The sequence below is a fragment of the Leuresthes tenuis genome, unplaced genomic scaffold (genome assembly GCF_036924035.1).
Source record: "Leuresthes tenuis unplaced genomic scaffold, fLeuTen1.0.hap1 SCAF_14, whole genome shotgun sequence".
In the NCBI taxonomy this organism is placed as follows: domain Eukaryota; kingdom Metazoa; phylum Chordata; class Actinopteri; order Atheriniformes; family Atherinopsidae; genus Leuresthes; species Leuresthes tenuis.
The window spans coordinates 508,429-523,075 of NW_027325368.1; the positions used below are offsets into that span (position 1 = coordinate 508,429).

Sequence of the window (14,647 nt, forward strand, 5' to 3'; positions counted from 1 at the left end):
CACCTGACTCTGAACACGTCTCAGGTGTGTGGTCACAGATCTCACTCACACTTCCTGTGTTACAACATCTACGAGAAACAGGTGTAAAGATACCTGCACCTGTCTGTCTGAACACCTGTCTGTCTGAACACCTGTCAGACTGAACACCTGTCAGTCTGAACACCTGTCAGTCTGAACACCTGTCTGTCTGAACACCTGTCAGTCTGAACACCTGTCAGACTGAACACCTGTCTGTCTGAACACCTGTCTGTCTGAACACCTGTCAGTCTGAACACCTGTTGGACTGAACACCTGTTTGTCTGAACACCTGTCAGTCTGAACACCTGTCTGTCTGAACACCTGTCTGTCTGAACACCTGTCAGACTGAACACCTGTCAGACTGAACACCTGTCAGTCTGAACACCTGTCTGTCTGAACACCTGTCAGTCTGAACACCTGTCAGACTGAACACCTGTCTGTCTGAACACCTGTCTGTCTGAACACCTGTCAGTCTGAACACCTGTCAGACTGAACACCTGTCTGTCTGAACACCTGTCAGTCTGTCTGAACACCTGTCTTTCTGAACACCTGTCAGTCTGTCTGAACACCTGTCTGTCTGAACACCTGTCAGTCTGAACACCTGTCTGTCTGAACACCTGTCAGTCTGAACACCTGTCAGACTGAACACCTGTCTGTCTGAACACCTGTCTGTCTGAACACCTGTCAGTCTGAACACCTGTCAGACTGAACACCTGTCTGTCTGAACACCTGTCAGACTGAACACCTGTCTGTCTGAACACCTGTCTGTCTGAACACCTGTCAGTCTGAACACCTGTCTGTCTGAACACCTGTCAGTCTGTCTGAACACCTGTCTGTCAGTCTGAACACCTGTCTTTCTGAACACCTGTCAGTCTGTCTGAACACCTGTCAGTCTGTCTGAACACCTGTCAGACTGAACACCTGTCTGTCTGAACACCTGTCTTTCTGAACACCTGTCAGACTGAACACCTGTCTGTCTGAACACCTGTCTGTCAGTCTGAACACCTGTCTTTCTGAACACCTGTCAGTCTGTCTGAACACCTGTCTGTCTGAACACCTGTCAGTCTGAACACCTGTCAGACTGAACACCTGTCTGTCTGAACACCTGTCAGTCTGTCTGAACACCTGTCTGTCTGAACACCTGTCAGACTGAACACCTGTCTGTCTGAACACCTGTCTGTCTGAACACCTGTCTGTCTGAACACCTGTCAGACTGAACACCTGTCAGTCTGAACACCTGTCTGTCTGAACACCTGTCAGTCTGTCTGAACACCTGTCAGTCTGAACACCTGTCAGACTGAACACCTGTCTGTCTGAACACCTGTCAGTCTGAACACCTGTCTGTCTGAACACCTGTCAGTCTGAACACCTGTCAGTCTGAACACCTGTCAGACTGAACACCTGTCTGTCTGAACACCTGTCAGTCTGAACACCTGTCTGTCTGAACACCTGTCAGTCTGTCTGAACACCTGTCTGTCAGTCTGAACACCTGTCTTTCTGAACACCTGTCAGTCTGAACACCTGTCAGACTGAACACCTGTCTGTCTGAACACCTGTCAGACTGAACACCTGTCTGTCTGAACACCTGTCTGTCTGAACACCTGTCTGTCTGAACACCTGTCAGACTGAACACCTGTCAGTCTGAACACCTGTCTGTCTGAACACCTGTCAGTCTGAACACCTGTCAGTCTGTCTGAACACCTGTCTGTCTGAACACCTGTCAGACTGAACACCTGTCTGTCTGAACACCTGTCTGTCTGAACACCTGTCAGTCTGAACACCTGTCTGTCTGAACACCTGTCAGTCTGAACACCTGTCTGTCTGAACACCTGTCTGTCTGAACACCTGTCAGTCTGTCTGAACACCTGTCAGTCTGAACACCTGTCTGTCTGAACACCTGTCTGTCTGAACACCTGTCAGACTGAACACCTGTCTGTCTGAACACCTGTCTGTCTGAACACCTGTCTGTCTGAACACCTGTCAGTCTGAACACCTGTCTGTCTGAACACCTGTCAGTCTGAACACCTGTCTGTCTGAACACCTGTCAGTCTGAACACCTGTCTGTCTGAACACCTGTCTGTCTGAACACCTGTCAGTCTGTCTGAACACCTGTCAGTCTGAACACCTGTCTTTCTGAACACCTGTCAGTCTGAACACCTGTCAGTCTGAACACCTGTCTGTCTGAACACCTGTCTGTCTGAACACCTGTCAGACTGAACACCTGTCAGTCTGAACACCTGTCTGTCTGAACACCTGTCAGTCTGAACACCTGTCAGTCTGTCTGAACACCTGTCTGTCTGAACACCTGTCACACTGAACACCTGTCTGTCTGAACACCTGTCAGACTGAACACCTGTCTGTCTGAACACCTGTCTGTCTGAACACCTGTCTGTCTGAACACCTGTCAGACTGAACACCTGTCAGACTGAACACCTGTCTGTCTGAACACCTGTCAGTCTGTCTGAACACCTGTCTGTCTGAACACCTGTCTGTCTGAACACCTGTCAGACTGAACACCTGTCTGTCTGAACACCTGTCAGTCTCTCTGAACACCTGTCTTTCTGAACACCTGTCTGTCTGAACACCTGTCAGTCTCTCTGAACACCTGTCTGTCTGAACACCTGTCAGTCTGAACACCTGTCAGACTGAACACCTGTCTGTCTGAACACCTGTCAGTCTGTCTGAACACCTGTCAGTCTGTCTGAACACCTGTCAGTCTGAACACCTGTCAGACTGAACACCTGTCAGACTGAACACCTGTCTGTCTGAACACCTGTCTGTCTGTCTGAACACCTGTCTGTCTGTCTGAACACCTGTCTTTCTGAACACCTGTCTGTCTGAACACCTGTCTGTCTGAACACCTGTCAGTCTGTCTGAACACCTGTCTGTCAGTCTGAACACCTGTCTGTCAGTCTGAACACCTGTCTGTCTGAACACCTGTCAGACTGAACACCTGTCTGTCTGAACACCTGTCAGTCTGAACACCTGTCAGTCTGTCTGAACACCTGTCTGTCAGTCTGAACACCTGTCTGTCAGTCTGAACACCTGTCTGTCTGAACACCTGTCAGACTGAACACCTGTCTGTCTGAACACCTGTCTGTCTGAACACCTGTCTGTCTGAACACCTGTCAGACTGAACACCTGTCTGTCAGTCTGAACACCTGTCTGTCTGAACACCTGTCTGTCTGAACATCTTCTCTGTTTCTGGATCTTTGGCCTTCTCTCAGCCTTTGACAGCTTCTGTTAAAAGTGATAATTCACGTGAGATGTTTTTCTCCACAGTTTTGGGAGGATCTCTCTCAGCTTCTTGACCTCCTGCATTTCTTCCCCTCAGGTTCGACTGTTTGAACACCTATGACCTCTGACCCTGCAGGAGCCATGGACCTTCACCAGAACTCAGCGGGTCCAGGCGACGCCCTCCTTCAGCCTGCAGTGAGTATCAGACCACAGGACTGCTGCAGCAGTGGCTGTTTCTGCTCTCTCATTGGCTGCCGTCCACTGCAGAAGTGTGAGTGCCGTCATCTGATGGAAGATGGTCACATCAGAGCTGAGATAAGGTGACTTTGTGGTCCCTGTGGCTCAGAAAGAGCTCAGCTGCAGTGTGTGACACTGACTCTGCACTGTTCAGGTCTGTTAGGAGCAGAAAGCTCCTTTAATCTGAATCATCTGGACATTTCTCAGCCTGGCAGGACGGAAACTGACCTCCACACTGAGATACCTGCTATTTGAAACATGTCCGCTCAGACAGGTTTGTGTTCAGGTGTCGCAGGTAAGAAGCTGATAAAATGATCATTCCTTAATCTGCTGAGTGCACAGGAAGTCACTCTGTTTCTATGAAAGGCTGCAAAGTTACAGACTTATTAAAGTGGAACACAGCAGGGTGAAATACGGCCCCAAATCCAATCCAAGCGGAGAGCAAAGTGAATATAGCCGACAATAAATAATCCTGCTGTTATTTACATTTTTTAGAATTGCAGTTGAATGAATCTACTGTGTATTTTATAGTGTTCATGGCGGGTTAAAGAGAGGAGGGTGGAGGCCCTGAGGTGATCTGAGGAAGGTCACAGTCACACGGTTTGGATGCATGAGTTGAACATGTAGAGGACAAACGGTGAGCCTGCATGCAGCTTAACACAAAAGATTACTCTTCACTTCAACCTGAACGTTCTGTGGAAAATCTAAACCTTAAAAGATACAAAACTGCAGATTCAGTGAGTAAAAGTCCAGCTTCCTGTGAGCTGTTAAAGCCCTGAAAGATGTTTCTGCTGTGAAGTCTGTCTGAGCCTCAGGGCTCCACAGGACTGAGTTCATCACCTGTCTCCTTGTCTTTTCTGGGGAAACATTTTATTCAGTTCATAAACACGATGAATCTCAACTGAAAGTCATGGAGCAGCTGTGGGAGGAGTATCTGAATCTGCGCCTTCAGTCACCGGTCAGATAAGACCTAGAAACTTCTGTGACCATCTTCCCTCAGAGGACGGTGCTTTAGAAGGTGCAACATCTCTTATATCAGAGCAGAAACAGGCATGGGGTTCTGTTCAGTGATTCCTGTGATGAAGCCTTCATAATGAGGAGCTGATGTCACCCAGAGGGGCGGAGCCTCCACAGAGAGGCGGGGCCTCCGCAGAGGGGCGGAGCCTCCATAGAGGGGCGGAGCCTCCGCAGAGGGGCGGAGCCTCCACAGAGGGGCGGAGCCTCCTGCACCTGTCATGACTCCTCTCCTTCCTGTGCTCCTCAGGCTCCTCCTCCTCCACGCTGCCATAGTGAAGAAGATGAGGACCTGAACAAGGCCTTTGATATTCAGTGTTTTCAGCAGATCCTTCGTCCTGTGGCCTACAGCCCGCCAGGGAAACATCGGGTCTACGATGAGCAGGACATTGAAGGTACCACACCAAAACATCACTGGTTCCTGGGGAAGTTTGAGGTTCTCTGTCCTTTGAAGTTCCAGATCTCTCTGGGATTTTATAGAGATCTCAGCCAAAAAGTCCTGTAAAGGTTCTCAAAGCCTTTTGTTGTCTTGTGGATGTTTCACAAAACCTTTGGAAGGTTTCTTCCATTTCCTCCTGACACATTCGAGGAGTTTCAGGTTCAGGAGGTCCCAGCTCGGGCATTTTGAGATTTCTACGTGGTGATTCGAAGGTTCTATGAGATGTTCAGGTTAAAAGTGTCTTTGATTGGGTTCAGCTATCTTTGGAAGCTGATCCAGAAGCTTCCAACAGTTTTTATTACAGTTCAGTTTGATTTAAAGAAGGATTCTTTAGGCTGTTTAGTTTTTCCACAATCTCCGTCCATCTGAGGTATTGAGAAGACTCGTTAAAGTGGAAAAGATCTGCTTTGTGATGAAGATGCAGAGTTAAACAATGAGGACTCCTCAGAGGAGCTGCAGTCTGAACATCACCCGACTGCTTCTTGTGGACAGGAAAGGAGGTTCTGGTGTTGTTCTGGTGATGTTAGAAAATGTATCAGTGTGTGTAAAGCACACTGGTCTGCTTTAATATTCTGGTCATTGTCTCCTGTGGTTGAATTCATTAAACTCCTACATTTTGATCTCTTGCTGCAGATCATCGCCACTCTTCTGTCCATGTCCACCATCCTCTTTCCAAACTGCCTGCCGAAAGTAAGCGAAAGAAGACCAATGAGGGGAGGAAGGACAGCAGGCGTGGCTCCACCCCAAGCTCTGGGACCACCATAGAAGAAGACCAGGAGGAGGCCTACAGCCAGACTGATGGTGAAGAAGGCCACATGGTCATAGCCACTCAGTGAGTAACACACTTCTGGTCTGGACCTTTAAATTTACACCAAAAACACGTTTTTCTGTAACTTCCTGTATGTCCTACATCCTCCTTTTCATCCAAACACAGCGGCGCCTCACCTGGTCACCGTGGGACAGGTGTTCCTGCTGATGATGCTGATGAAGCCGAAACACTGACGTCTGTTGATCTGGATGGCATCAAGAGTGAGTACAACATGCCACTTACACAGGAATTCTGCTCAAATGTACAGTATTTACGCTGTACTTTACTGCGCTTTACTGCACTTCATTGCACTTTACTGTACTTTTGTCACTTTACTTTACTGCACTTTACCACATATTACAACAATTTATCGTACTTTACTGCAATTTACCACATATTACCACGATTTCTCATACTTTACTCCACTTGTAACTGTAAGTGGTATGTTGTACTCACTCACAACATACCACTTACAGTTTCACATATATTCTGCTCAAAGGTACAGCATTTATGCTGTACTTTACTGCACTTCACCACAATTTATCTTACTTCCCTACACTTTACTACATATAACTACAATTTATCATACTTTATCGTACTTTACAACTATTTACCCCACTTTACCACATATTACTACAATTGATCACACTTTACTGTATTTTACTGCACTTTACGAAATATTACAACAATTTATCGTACTTTACTGCAATTTACTGCAGTTTACCAGAATTTATCGTACTTTACTGCAATTTACCACAAATTACGACAATTTATCGTACTTTACTGCAATTTACTCCACTTTACCATAAATTACCACAATTTATTGTACTCTACTGCAATTTACAGCAATTTGCTGCACTTTACCACACATTACGACAGACATATAAAGAAAAGATGCTGCCTCGACCACTGCTGCCTATTGGCGCTGTCGAGCCGTGGGGCCGCCATGTTGGACCGGTGACCCGCTCCACTCAGTGTATCTGTCTGCCGGAGCAGTGAAGTGTCAGCGCATTTCATCAATCAGAACTCGCTGAATACAAAACTGATTTTCACGGGTTTTGTCTGCAAACATCATACATGTTGGCATGATACCGGACTCATGATTCGGCATATTTTAATATTGATAGTAGACTTAACAGTGATAGAATATTCTGGTATGTCATATGTTATGTATGATACTTTGACAGCAGTATCTGCATTATTTCTACAATAACATTCTTGTGTCAGTTGTAATCTAAGCCTGTGTTAATGTGACTCATACGGTCTCAGGTGGCCTAATAGCCGAGTGAACATTGGCTATAAACATAGCCTAGCTTAATGTTTGCTGGCTGCAGTTTTGGTGGCGGATATAAATACAGTACAATAATATTCTATCAACAAAATACAACCAATAATAATGTTGACTCTTAATTGTGAAAAGTAATCCCCCGACCCCTGTTCGCAATCATCCGCCACTTTGCACAGGAATACAGTGCTCTGGCATCTTAAATACTCTGCTGTCTACGAGTATGATGACCGGTCCAAGATGGCGGCCGTATTTCTCGTGCTCCAGCAGCCAATGCGGCGTCTAGTCTTTATAATGTCTATGCAAATTACAACAATTTATCGTACTCTACTGTGTTTTACTGCACTTTACTGCACTTTACAGCAGTTTACTGCACTTTACTGCAGTTTACTGCACTTTACTGTACTTTACTGTAGTTTACTGCACTTTACTGTACTTTACTGTAGTTTACTGCACTTTACTGTAGTTTACTGCACTTTACTGTACTTTACTGTACTTTACTGCACTTTACTGCAGTTTACTGCACTTTACTGCACTTTACTGTAGTTTACTGCACTTTACTGCACTTTACTGTAGTTTACTGCACTTTACTGTACTTTACTGTAGTTTACTGCACTTTACTGCACTTTACTGCAGTTTACTGCACTTTACTGCACTTTACTGTACTTTACTGTAGTTTACTGTACTTTACTGCACTTTACTGCACTTTACTGCACTTTACTGCACTTTACTGTAGTTTACTGCACTTTACTGTACTTTACTGTAGTTTACTGCACTTTACTGCACTTTACTGTACTTTACTGTAGTTTACTGTAGTTTACTGCACTTTACTACACTTTACTACACTTTACTGCACTTTACTGCACTTTACTGTAGTTTACTGCACTTTACTACACTTTACTGCACTTTACTGCACTTTACTGCACTTTACTGCACTTTACTGTAGTTTACTGCACTTTACTACACTTTACTGCACTTTACTGCACTTTACTACACTTTACTACACTTTACTGCACTTTACTGCACTTTACTGTAGTTTACTGCACTTTACTACACTTTACTGCACTTTACTGCACTTTACTGCACTTTACTGTAGTTTACTGCACTTTACTACACTTTACTGCACTTTACTGCACTTTACTGCACTTTACTGCACTTTGCTGTACTTTACTGTAGTTTACTGCACTTTACTACACTTTACTGCACTTTACTGCACTTTACTGTAGTTTACTGTACTTTACTGTACTTTACTGCACTTTACTACACTTTACTGTAGTTTACTGTACTTTACTGCACTTTACTGTAGTTTACTGCACTTTGCTGTACTTTACTGTACTTTACTGCACTTTACTGCACTTTACTGCACTTTGCTGTACTTTACTGTAGTTTACTGTACTTTACTGCACTTTACTGCACTTTACTGCACTTTACTGCACTTTGCTGTACTATAAATGTCCCTCTGCAGATGTAACCAGATGATCATACCAACATTAGATGAGTTAAACTCTCCGTTTAGCTTTGATAATTCACTGTAAGAACATAAAAGCCATGATTCTGACCTCACTGAGTCCCATCATCAGGCCCAGAACAAAAACCCAGCTGAAGAGGAACTTGTCATCGGTCTCCTCCGGTATGCACTGGGGTCACGCCGGCTCCTGAAGGGATGTTTTCAGACATGAAAGACTTTTCTGTCCACGTTGATCATGTGACGTGAAGCTGCTGCCGACCCCCGCAGCTGGCCCACGGTCTCTATGTATTGTTGCTCTGACCGTGTGGTTCTGGTCCCGGTGGCCCTGTCAGATCATCATGAAGTCGCCCTCTGCCGTGGTTGTGATCAAACAGTTCCACAGCTGGTTGTTTGACAGGCTGACAGCTGATCTGAGTGAGTACGCTGCTGCTTCTGCTCTCACTTCCTGTTTAGTCTGCAGCTCAGACTGACCTGAGCTCACCTGGAGGCACGACGGTTTAGGAGCTGAAACTCTCCTCGAGCGAAGAGCTTTGAATCATTTTCTCTACAGCGTTCAGATGAGAGCTCCTCTGATTAAAAGCGCTGCATCATTGTTTAGAGACGGTAAAGTTTGTTCTGCCTCTGATGGAAACACAGACGCTGCTTCAGAGATGATTTGCAGCAGATTCTGGGTCAGAATCGAGCTGAACCCAGACGAACGGGTCACTCAGAGCTTTGTCCCTGACATGAAACCCGTCAGACTGAGTGTTTATGTGCAAATAAAGACCAAACATTTGAATTCAGATCGAACAGTTAACTGGGTTCGGATTAAAAGGCCCAGAGGAGGGTTTTATCCTTTCCAGGGTACACAGCTGCTTTAATCCTGCAGACAACACATGAAACTCCTGCTTTTCTTCCAGTAAAAGTTATTCACCTGCTCTGACAAAAGCGAATGATTGACAGAAAAATTCTGGATGACTGCAAACCTCCAGCTGGTGTTCCTCTACAGAAGCATCATACTGGAGGTCCAGACCTCCATCATCATGTGATCTGAAGCAAAAACACAGCCGTTATGTTGAAGTTTCCATTCTTCTACCTGTGTTTGAGCAGAAATACAACAAACCTGCCATGCCTGGTGTCGGTCAGCTGATGTGATCGGCTGATTATTTCCCAGAAAATAAGAACTGATGTGAAAATATTTCAGAAAATCCCTTTTTCTGCTGAAACCTGAGAATCAGCCTGTAAGACACACCTGTGTGAGTTAAGCTGATTGGATGGCTCTTAATGGATCCTGAGTAATGTTCAGTGGAGCCTGAGATCCAGTTAGAAAGTTCCCACCGTGGGGGGGGCACCGCGGGGACCCGATGTCCTATGGGGTCAGGACACGGTCCCGTTGAATCGGCCTGTTTCCTGAACAGCATCAGAACCACACTGAGGAAATAGACTCAGAAAGTGGATTTCTTTTTGTTTTCGGTAAAACTGAATCTTTGTCTCTAAACAGCTGAAGTCTTTGGTTTGCTGTCAGATTTAGTTTGTAGAGTTCATGCAGGGAGAGGACAGTTTAAACATTTTACAGCACGAAATCAAACCTCTGGGACAGGATGTGGAACAAAACAGATTCTTACATTAACTTTGACTTTTGAACTCATATTCCATCTTCTGTGTCCTCAGCTTCATTTATTTTGTTAATAAACAGCCAAATTGCTGCAAAATACGTGGGAAAAGTTTCAGTGCGAGTAGAAACGTGGTGTTCCTGCAGCATCCCATAAAGTCAGTGAACCTTTTCCCACTTTGTGTCCTTCTGCCAACACTTAAAGCCGCTCTGACTCTGAGGAAACCAGGTGATGCAGAGTTCCAGCTGTTATTTTGTCCCATTCTTCCTTAAACAGGTCTGAATACCAATAATGACCAAATTACACCAAATAATGATCAAAATATACCAAATAATGACCAAATTACACCAAATAATGACCAAATTACACCAAATAATGACCAAATTATACCAAATAATGACCGAATTACACTAAATAATGACCAAATTATACCAAATAATGATCAAAATATACCAAATAATGACCAAATTATACCAAATAATGACCAAGCACTTTGTGTCCTTCTGCCAACACTTAAAGCCGTTCTGACTCTGAGGAAACCAGGTGATGCAGAGTTCCAGCTGTTATTTTGTCCCATTCCTCCTTAAACAGGTCTTAAGGTGTGCAGCAGTGCGGGGGGGTGGTTGTTTCTCTGCTGGGGACAGGTCAGGACTGCAGGCAGCCAGTCCAGCACCCGTACCTCTTCTTCCTCAGCCAGAATAATTCATCCTGGCTCATCAGTCAAAGCATCTACAGCCACATGTGTTCCTCCAAATCATTTAAAACTTCTTTTAGATCATTTATTAGATCAGCTTTTCTCATTCAGCGAGTTTTCCATGTGGCAGAGAGACTGAATGACTGGTGTAGAGATGGGGTGTCTGGGAGTAAATCCTGGGAACAGACACTCATATCATGCTTTGTTGAAGGATGTATATCTGAGGGAAGCTGCAGCGGAGCTCTGAACCGTTTGGGAGGATAAGGTAAAGCATGCAGAGAACAACAGAGAGAGCTTTAAAATGGGTGTTATAGCCCCTGTGTCTGGTGTTTTAATCTGATTATAACCCACTGCAGACATGACTGTGTTGCATAAAATAATCTTTCATCACTGAGTATAATCTTAAGGATTCAGATTCAGTGAATATCATACGGTGGTCAGTGGTCGTTTTGTCCCGTTCAAACCGACCGACTCACTGACATGTTTGGAACCTTTCAGGGTTGCATGTGTCGTGAGTTCAGAGTAACTCTGTCTCTGACTCCGCCCATTAAGGTCACCGACTGGATGACGTTCCAGCTGTTCGGCGTCACCTGGTGAGGCGAAGCTCCAGAGGCCCGATCGTGCACCTGAGCAAAGACCAGATCAGTGGACCCACAAAGCAGCACCTGCGAGCAGACCGCACGCCTCATGAGGTCAGAGGGCGGAGCCTAGCATGCCTCAGTTTAGACCGGACTCAAACCCAAACATCTGCTCTGTGTGCATCACCTCCTCCTCTGAGTTTTACTCCTCAGCTGCAGCCTCGGTGCATCTTTCACACTGCTGCCTTCATCTCTTTCATTTCCACTAACACGTGCACAGTTTGTGCTCCTGACCTCCTCACAGCGTCTCTGACAGTTAGAGAAACCACTGAGCGCCATGAAAAGCTGCTGAATGCCTCCTGGGTTAAAGATGACTGAAACAGCAGGTTTTCAGTGCAGGTTCTGGAGATGGTTTCCTCCTCCGGTCTTTGTGTTGAAACTGACAGGATTTAAGGGAATGTTGGAGGCTTTGTTCAGTGGAAATGAGGGTTGATTAGAGTAAGGTGCTTCGGTGGGAACAGGATCACATGATGAGATTCTCAACAACAAAACCAGTGGAATGTCCAAAGTGAGGCTGACGGGGGGGCGAAAGCCGAGCCGGAGTCTGAGCGGGTTAATCCAGGTGGTGTTGTGAACAGGTGGAGCAGGTAAAGTCTGGGCTCAGCCTCCTCTCGGCTCACTTTGTTTCGGTCGCCAGGATGGTGAGTTTGGACCTGAAGACTCAACAGAACAAGGTACCCCTGGCCTGCTTTCTCTGTTTCCGGATTGGTCCTGATTTCTGACATCATTAACCTGAAATAAACCTGCATGACTCGGACTTTTTAACTCGGTTATGGCTGAACCTGCTTTATGAGCTGTGTGTAAACTGCTTATTGAACTAGTTAAGTTTAACCCGATTAGTTCTGCTTTGCCTTTATTCCCATGATTTGAGGTTTTTCCTTCAGCTCGACCCGCTGAAACTAGACTTTTACGTTTGAAGCAGCTGAAGAACAGCGGGTGGTTCTGGTCCCCCGCTGCGGCCGCAGGTCTGAACTCTGGAGCGCGGTGTCACATTTTGTGGGTGTGTGTGTCAGGTGTTCGTGGAGCTGAACGAGCTGGTGATCGACCGGAACCAGGAGCTGCAGTGGAGGGAGACGGCTCGATGGATCAAGTTTGAGGAGGAGGTGGATGAGGAGACGGAGCGCTGGGGGAGGCCTCACATCGCCTCCTTGTCCTTCCGATCCCTGCTGGAACTCCGGAAAACCATCTCCCACGGTGAGGAGGCTCGCTTCTCCCGATTCTCTTTAAGTCGGGTAAAAACCTTTAGAATGAAAGCCGCTCTGAATAAACCACTGAGGGAGGATGAGAAGAAGAACTGAGACTGTTTTTACTCTATAGATGACATCACAACACCTGGCACAGCTGTCCTGACCCAGCAGAAGTTAAAATAAGTTCTTCTGTTTGTGTTTGGATGATCTACTTCCTGTTTAACTTCTTCAAGCTCTCTTAACCTGGTGAAATGGCGTTGAATGAAGGTTCAAACAGTTGATTTGTGTGACTTTTCTGAACATGCAGCCACAGCTGATGATCAGGGGGAGTCTGTCCTGTAAAAGGCTTCGGGCTCAGCTCATTTATACACAGAACAACTGTTCATAGCATTTCTTTAACTGGTTTTCTTCCTTCAAACTGAGATATTTCATAACACAGCAGAGAAAATCCATCCAATAGTTCCTGTCTGACGTCCTTCTTCATTCTGATCATCAGTCTGACTTCTCTGTGACATTCAGTCCAGTTGGTTTCTTTGCTCACAGCTGTGGATAAAAAACAGTTTAATTCGCTCTAACGCCTGCATCAGGCCGTCCATCCGTTTATTAAAGTTGATCCAGAAGTCCAAGTGATGATGTCATCACATCTTTAACTTTAGAATTGGGTCCCGGTGCCCTGTGTCCCATGCAGAGGCTGTATGTTTGAGTCCCGTCTGTGGCGCCCCCCCCATCCGCTTTATGGACTATGATGATGATGTCATGTTGCCATGGTTTCAGGCGCCGTCCTCTTGGATCTGAAGCAGAAGACTCTGCCAGGTATCGCCCAGCAGGTGGTGGAGCAGATGGTGATCTCTGATCAGATCAGAGCTGAAGATCGAGCCAACGTGCTGAGAGCTCTGCTGCTGCGACACAGGTTCACATGCACACCTGTCCATCACGCCATCCACACATCAGTGCACGTGTTTATCTGATCAGTTGATGTTTTAACATCCGGTTCTAGAAGGTTCAGAGAGACAAACTAGACTGATTGCATTTAAAAATCAAGGGTGGGAATTAAAGTCATGTGACTTTTCTGAATGTTTTCTGTACATGTTGTCATGGAAACATTCAAGGCAATCAGACGCCAACATAGAAATCACACAAATGAGAAGAGTTTTAATCCCTCTTTGTTGTAGTCATGAACAGTTTCTGGTGGTGGTTTCACATCTGTTGGTACTCATCCATCCATCCATCATCCATCCATCCATCATCCATCCATCCATCCATCCATCCATCCATCCATCCATCCATTAATCCATTAATCCATCCATCCATTAATCCATCTATTAATCCATCCATTAATCCATCCATTAATCCATCCATCATCCATCCATCCATCCATCATCCATCATCCATCATCCATCCATCCATCCATCATCCATCCATCATCCATCCATCATTCATCCATCATTCATCCATCATCCACCATCCATCCATCCATCCATCCATCCATCCATCCATCCATTAATCCATTAATCCATCTATTAATCCATCCATTAATCCATCCATTAATCCATCATCCATTAATCCATCCATCATCCATCCATCATCCATCCATCCATCCATCATCCATCATCCATCATCCATCCATCCATCCATCCATCCATCCATCATCCATCCATCATTCATCCATCATTCATCCATCATCCACCATCCATCCATCCATCCATCCATCCATCCATCCATCCATTAATCCATTAATCCATCCATCCATTAATCCATCTATTAATCCATCCATTAATCCATCCATTAATCCATCATCCATTAATCCATCCATCATCCATCCATCATCCATCCATCCATCCATCATCCATCATCCATCATCCATCCATCCATCCATCATCCATCCATCATTCATCCATCATTCATCCATCATCCATCATCCATCCATCATCCATCCATCATCCATCCATCATCCATCATCCATCATCCATCCATCCATCCATCCATCATCCATCCATCATCCATCATCCATCATCCATCCATCATCCATC

At 45.5% G+C, this 14,647-nt stretch overlaps 1 protein-coding gene across 2 annotated transcripts in view; it reads left to right on the top strand.

Moving 5' to 3' along the window:
• The window catches only part of slc4a2a (solute carrier family 4 member 2a), a 36,131-nt gene continuing 21,484 nt past the window's right edge, over window positions 1-14,647 (top strand). Inside the window, exons 1-8 of one of the 2 annotated variants that reach the window (XM_072363658.1) lie at window positions 1-24; window positions 3,353-3,450; window positions 4,757-4,901; window positions 5,579-5,777; window positions 5,880-5,974; window positions 11,345-11,484; window positions 12,444-12,624; window positions 13,392-13,527. In XM_072363658.1, coding sequence (XP_072219759.1) covers window positions 3,373-3,450; window positions 4,757-4,901; window positions 5,579-5,777; window positions 5,880-5,974; window positions 11,345-11,484; window positions 12,444-12,624; window positions 13,392-13,527 — 974 coding nt within the window. In that variant the 5' untranslated portion in view covers window positions 1-24; window positions 3,353-3,372. Of the gene's footprint in view, window positions 25-3,352; window positions 3,451-4,756; window positions 4,902-5,578; window positions 5,778-5,879; window positions 5,975-11,344; window positions 11,485-11,806; window positions 12,105-12,443; window positions 12,625-13,391; window positions 13,528-14,647 lie in introns of those variants that run through there. The other variant, XM_072363659.1, reaches the window with a different exon arrangement.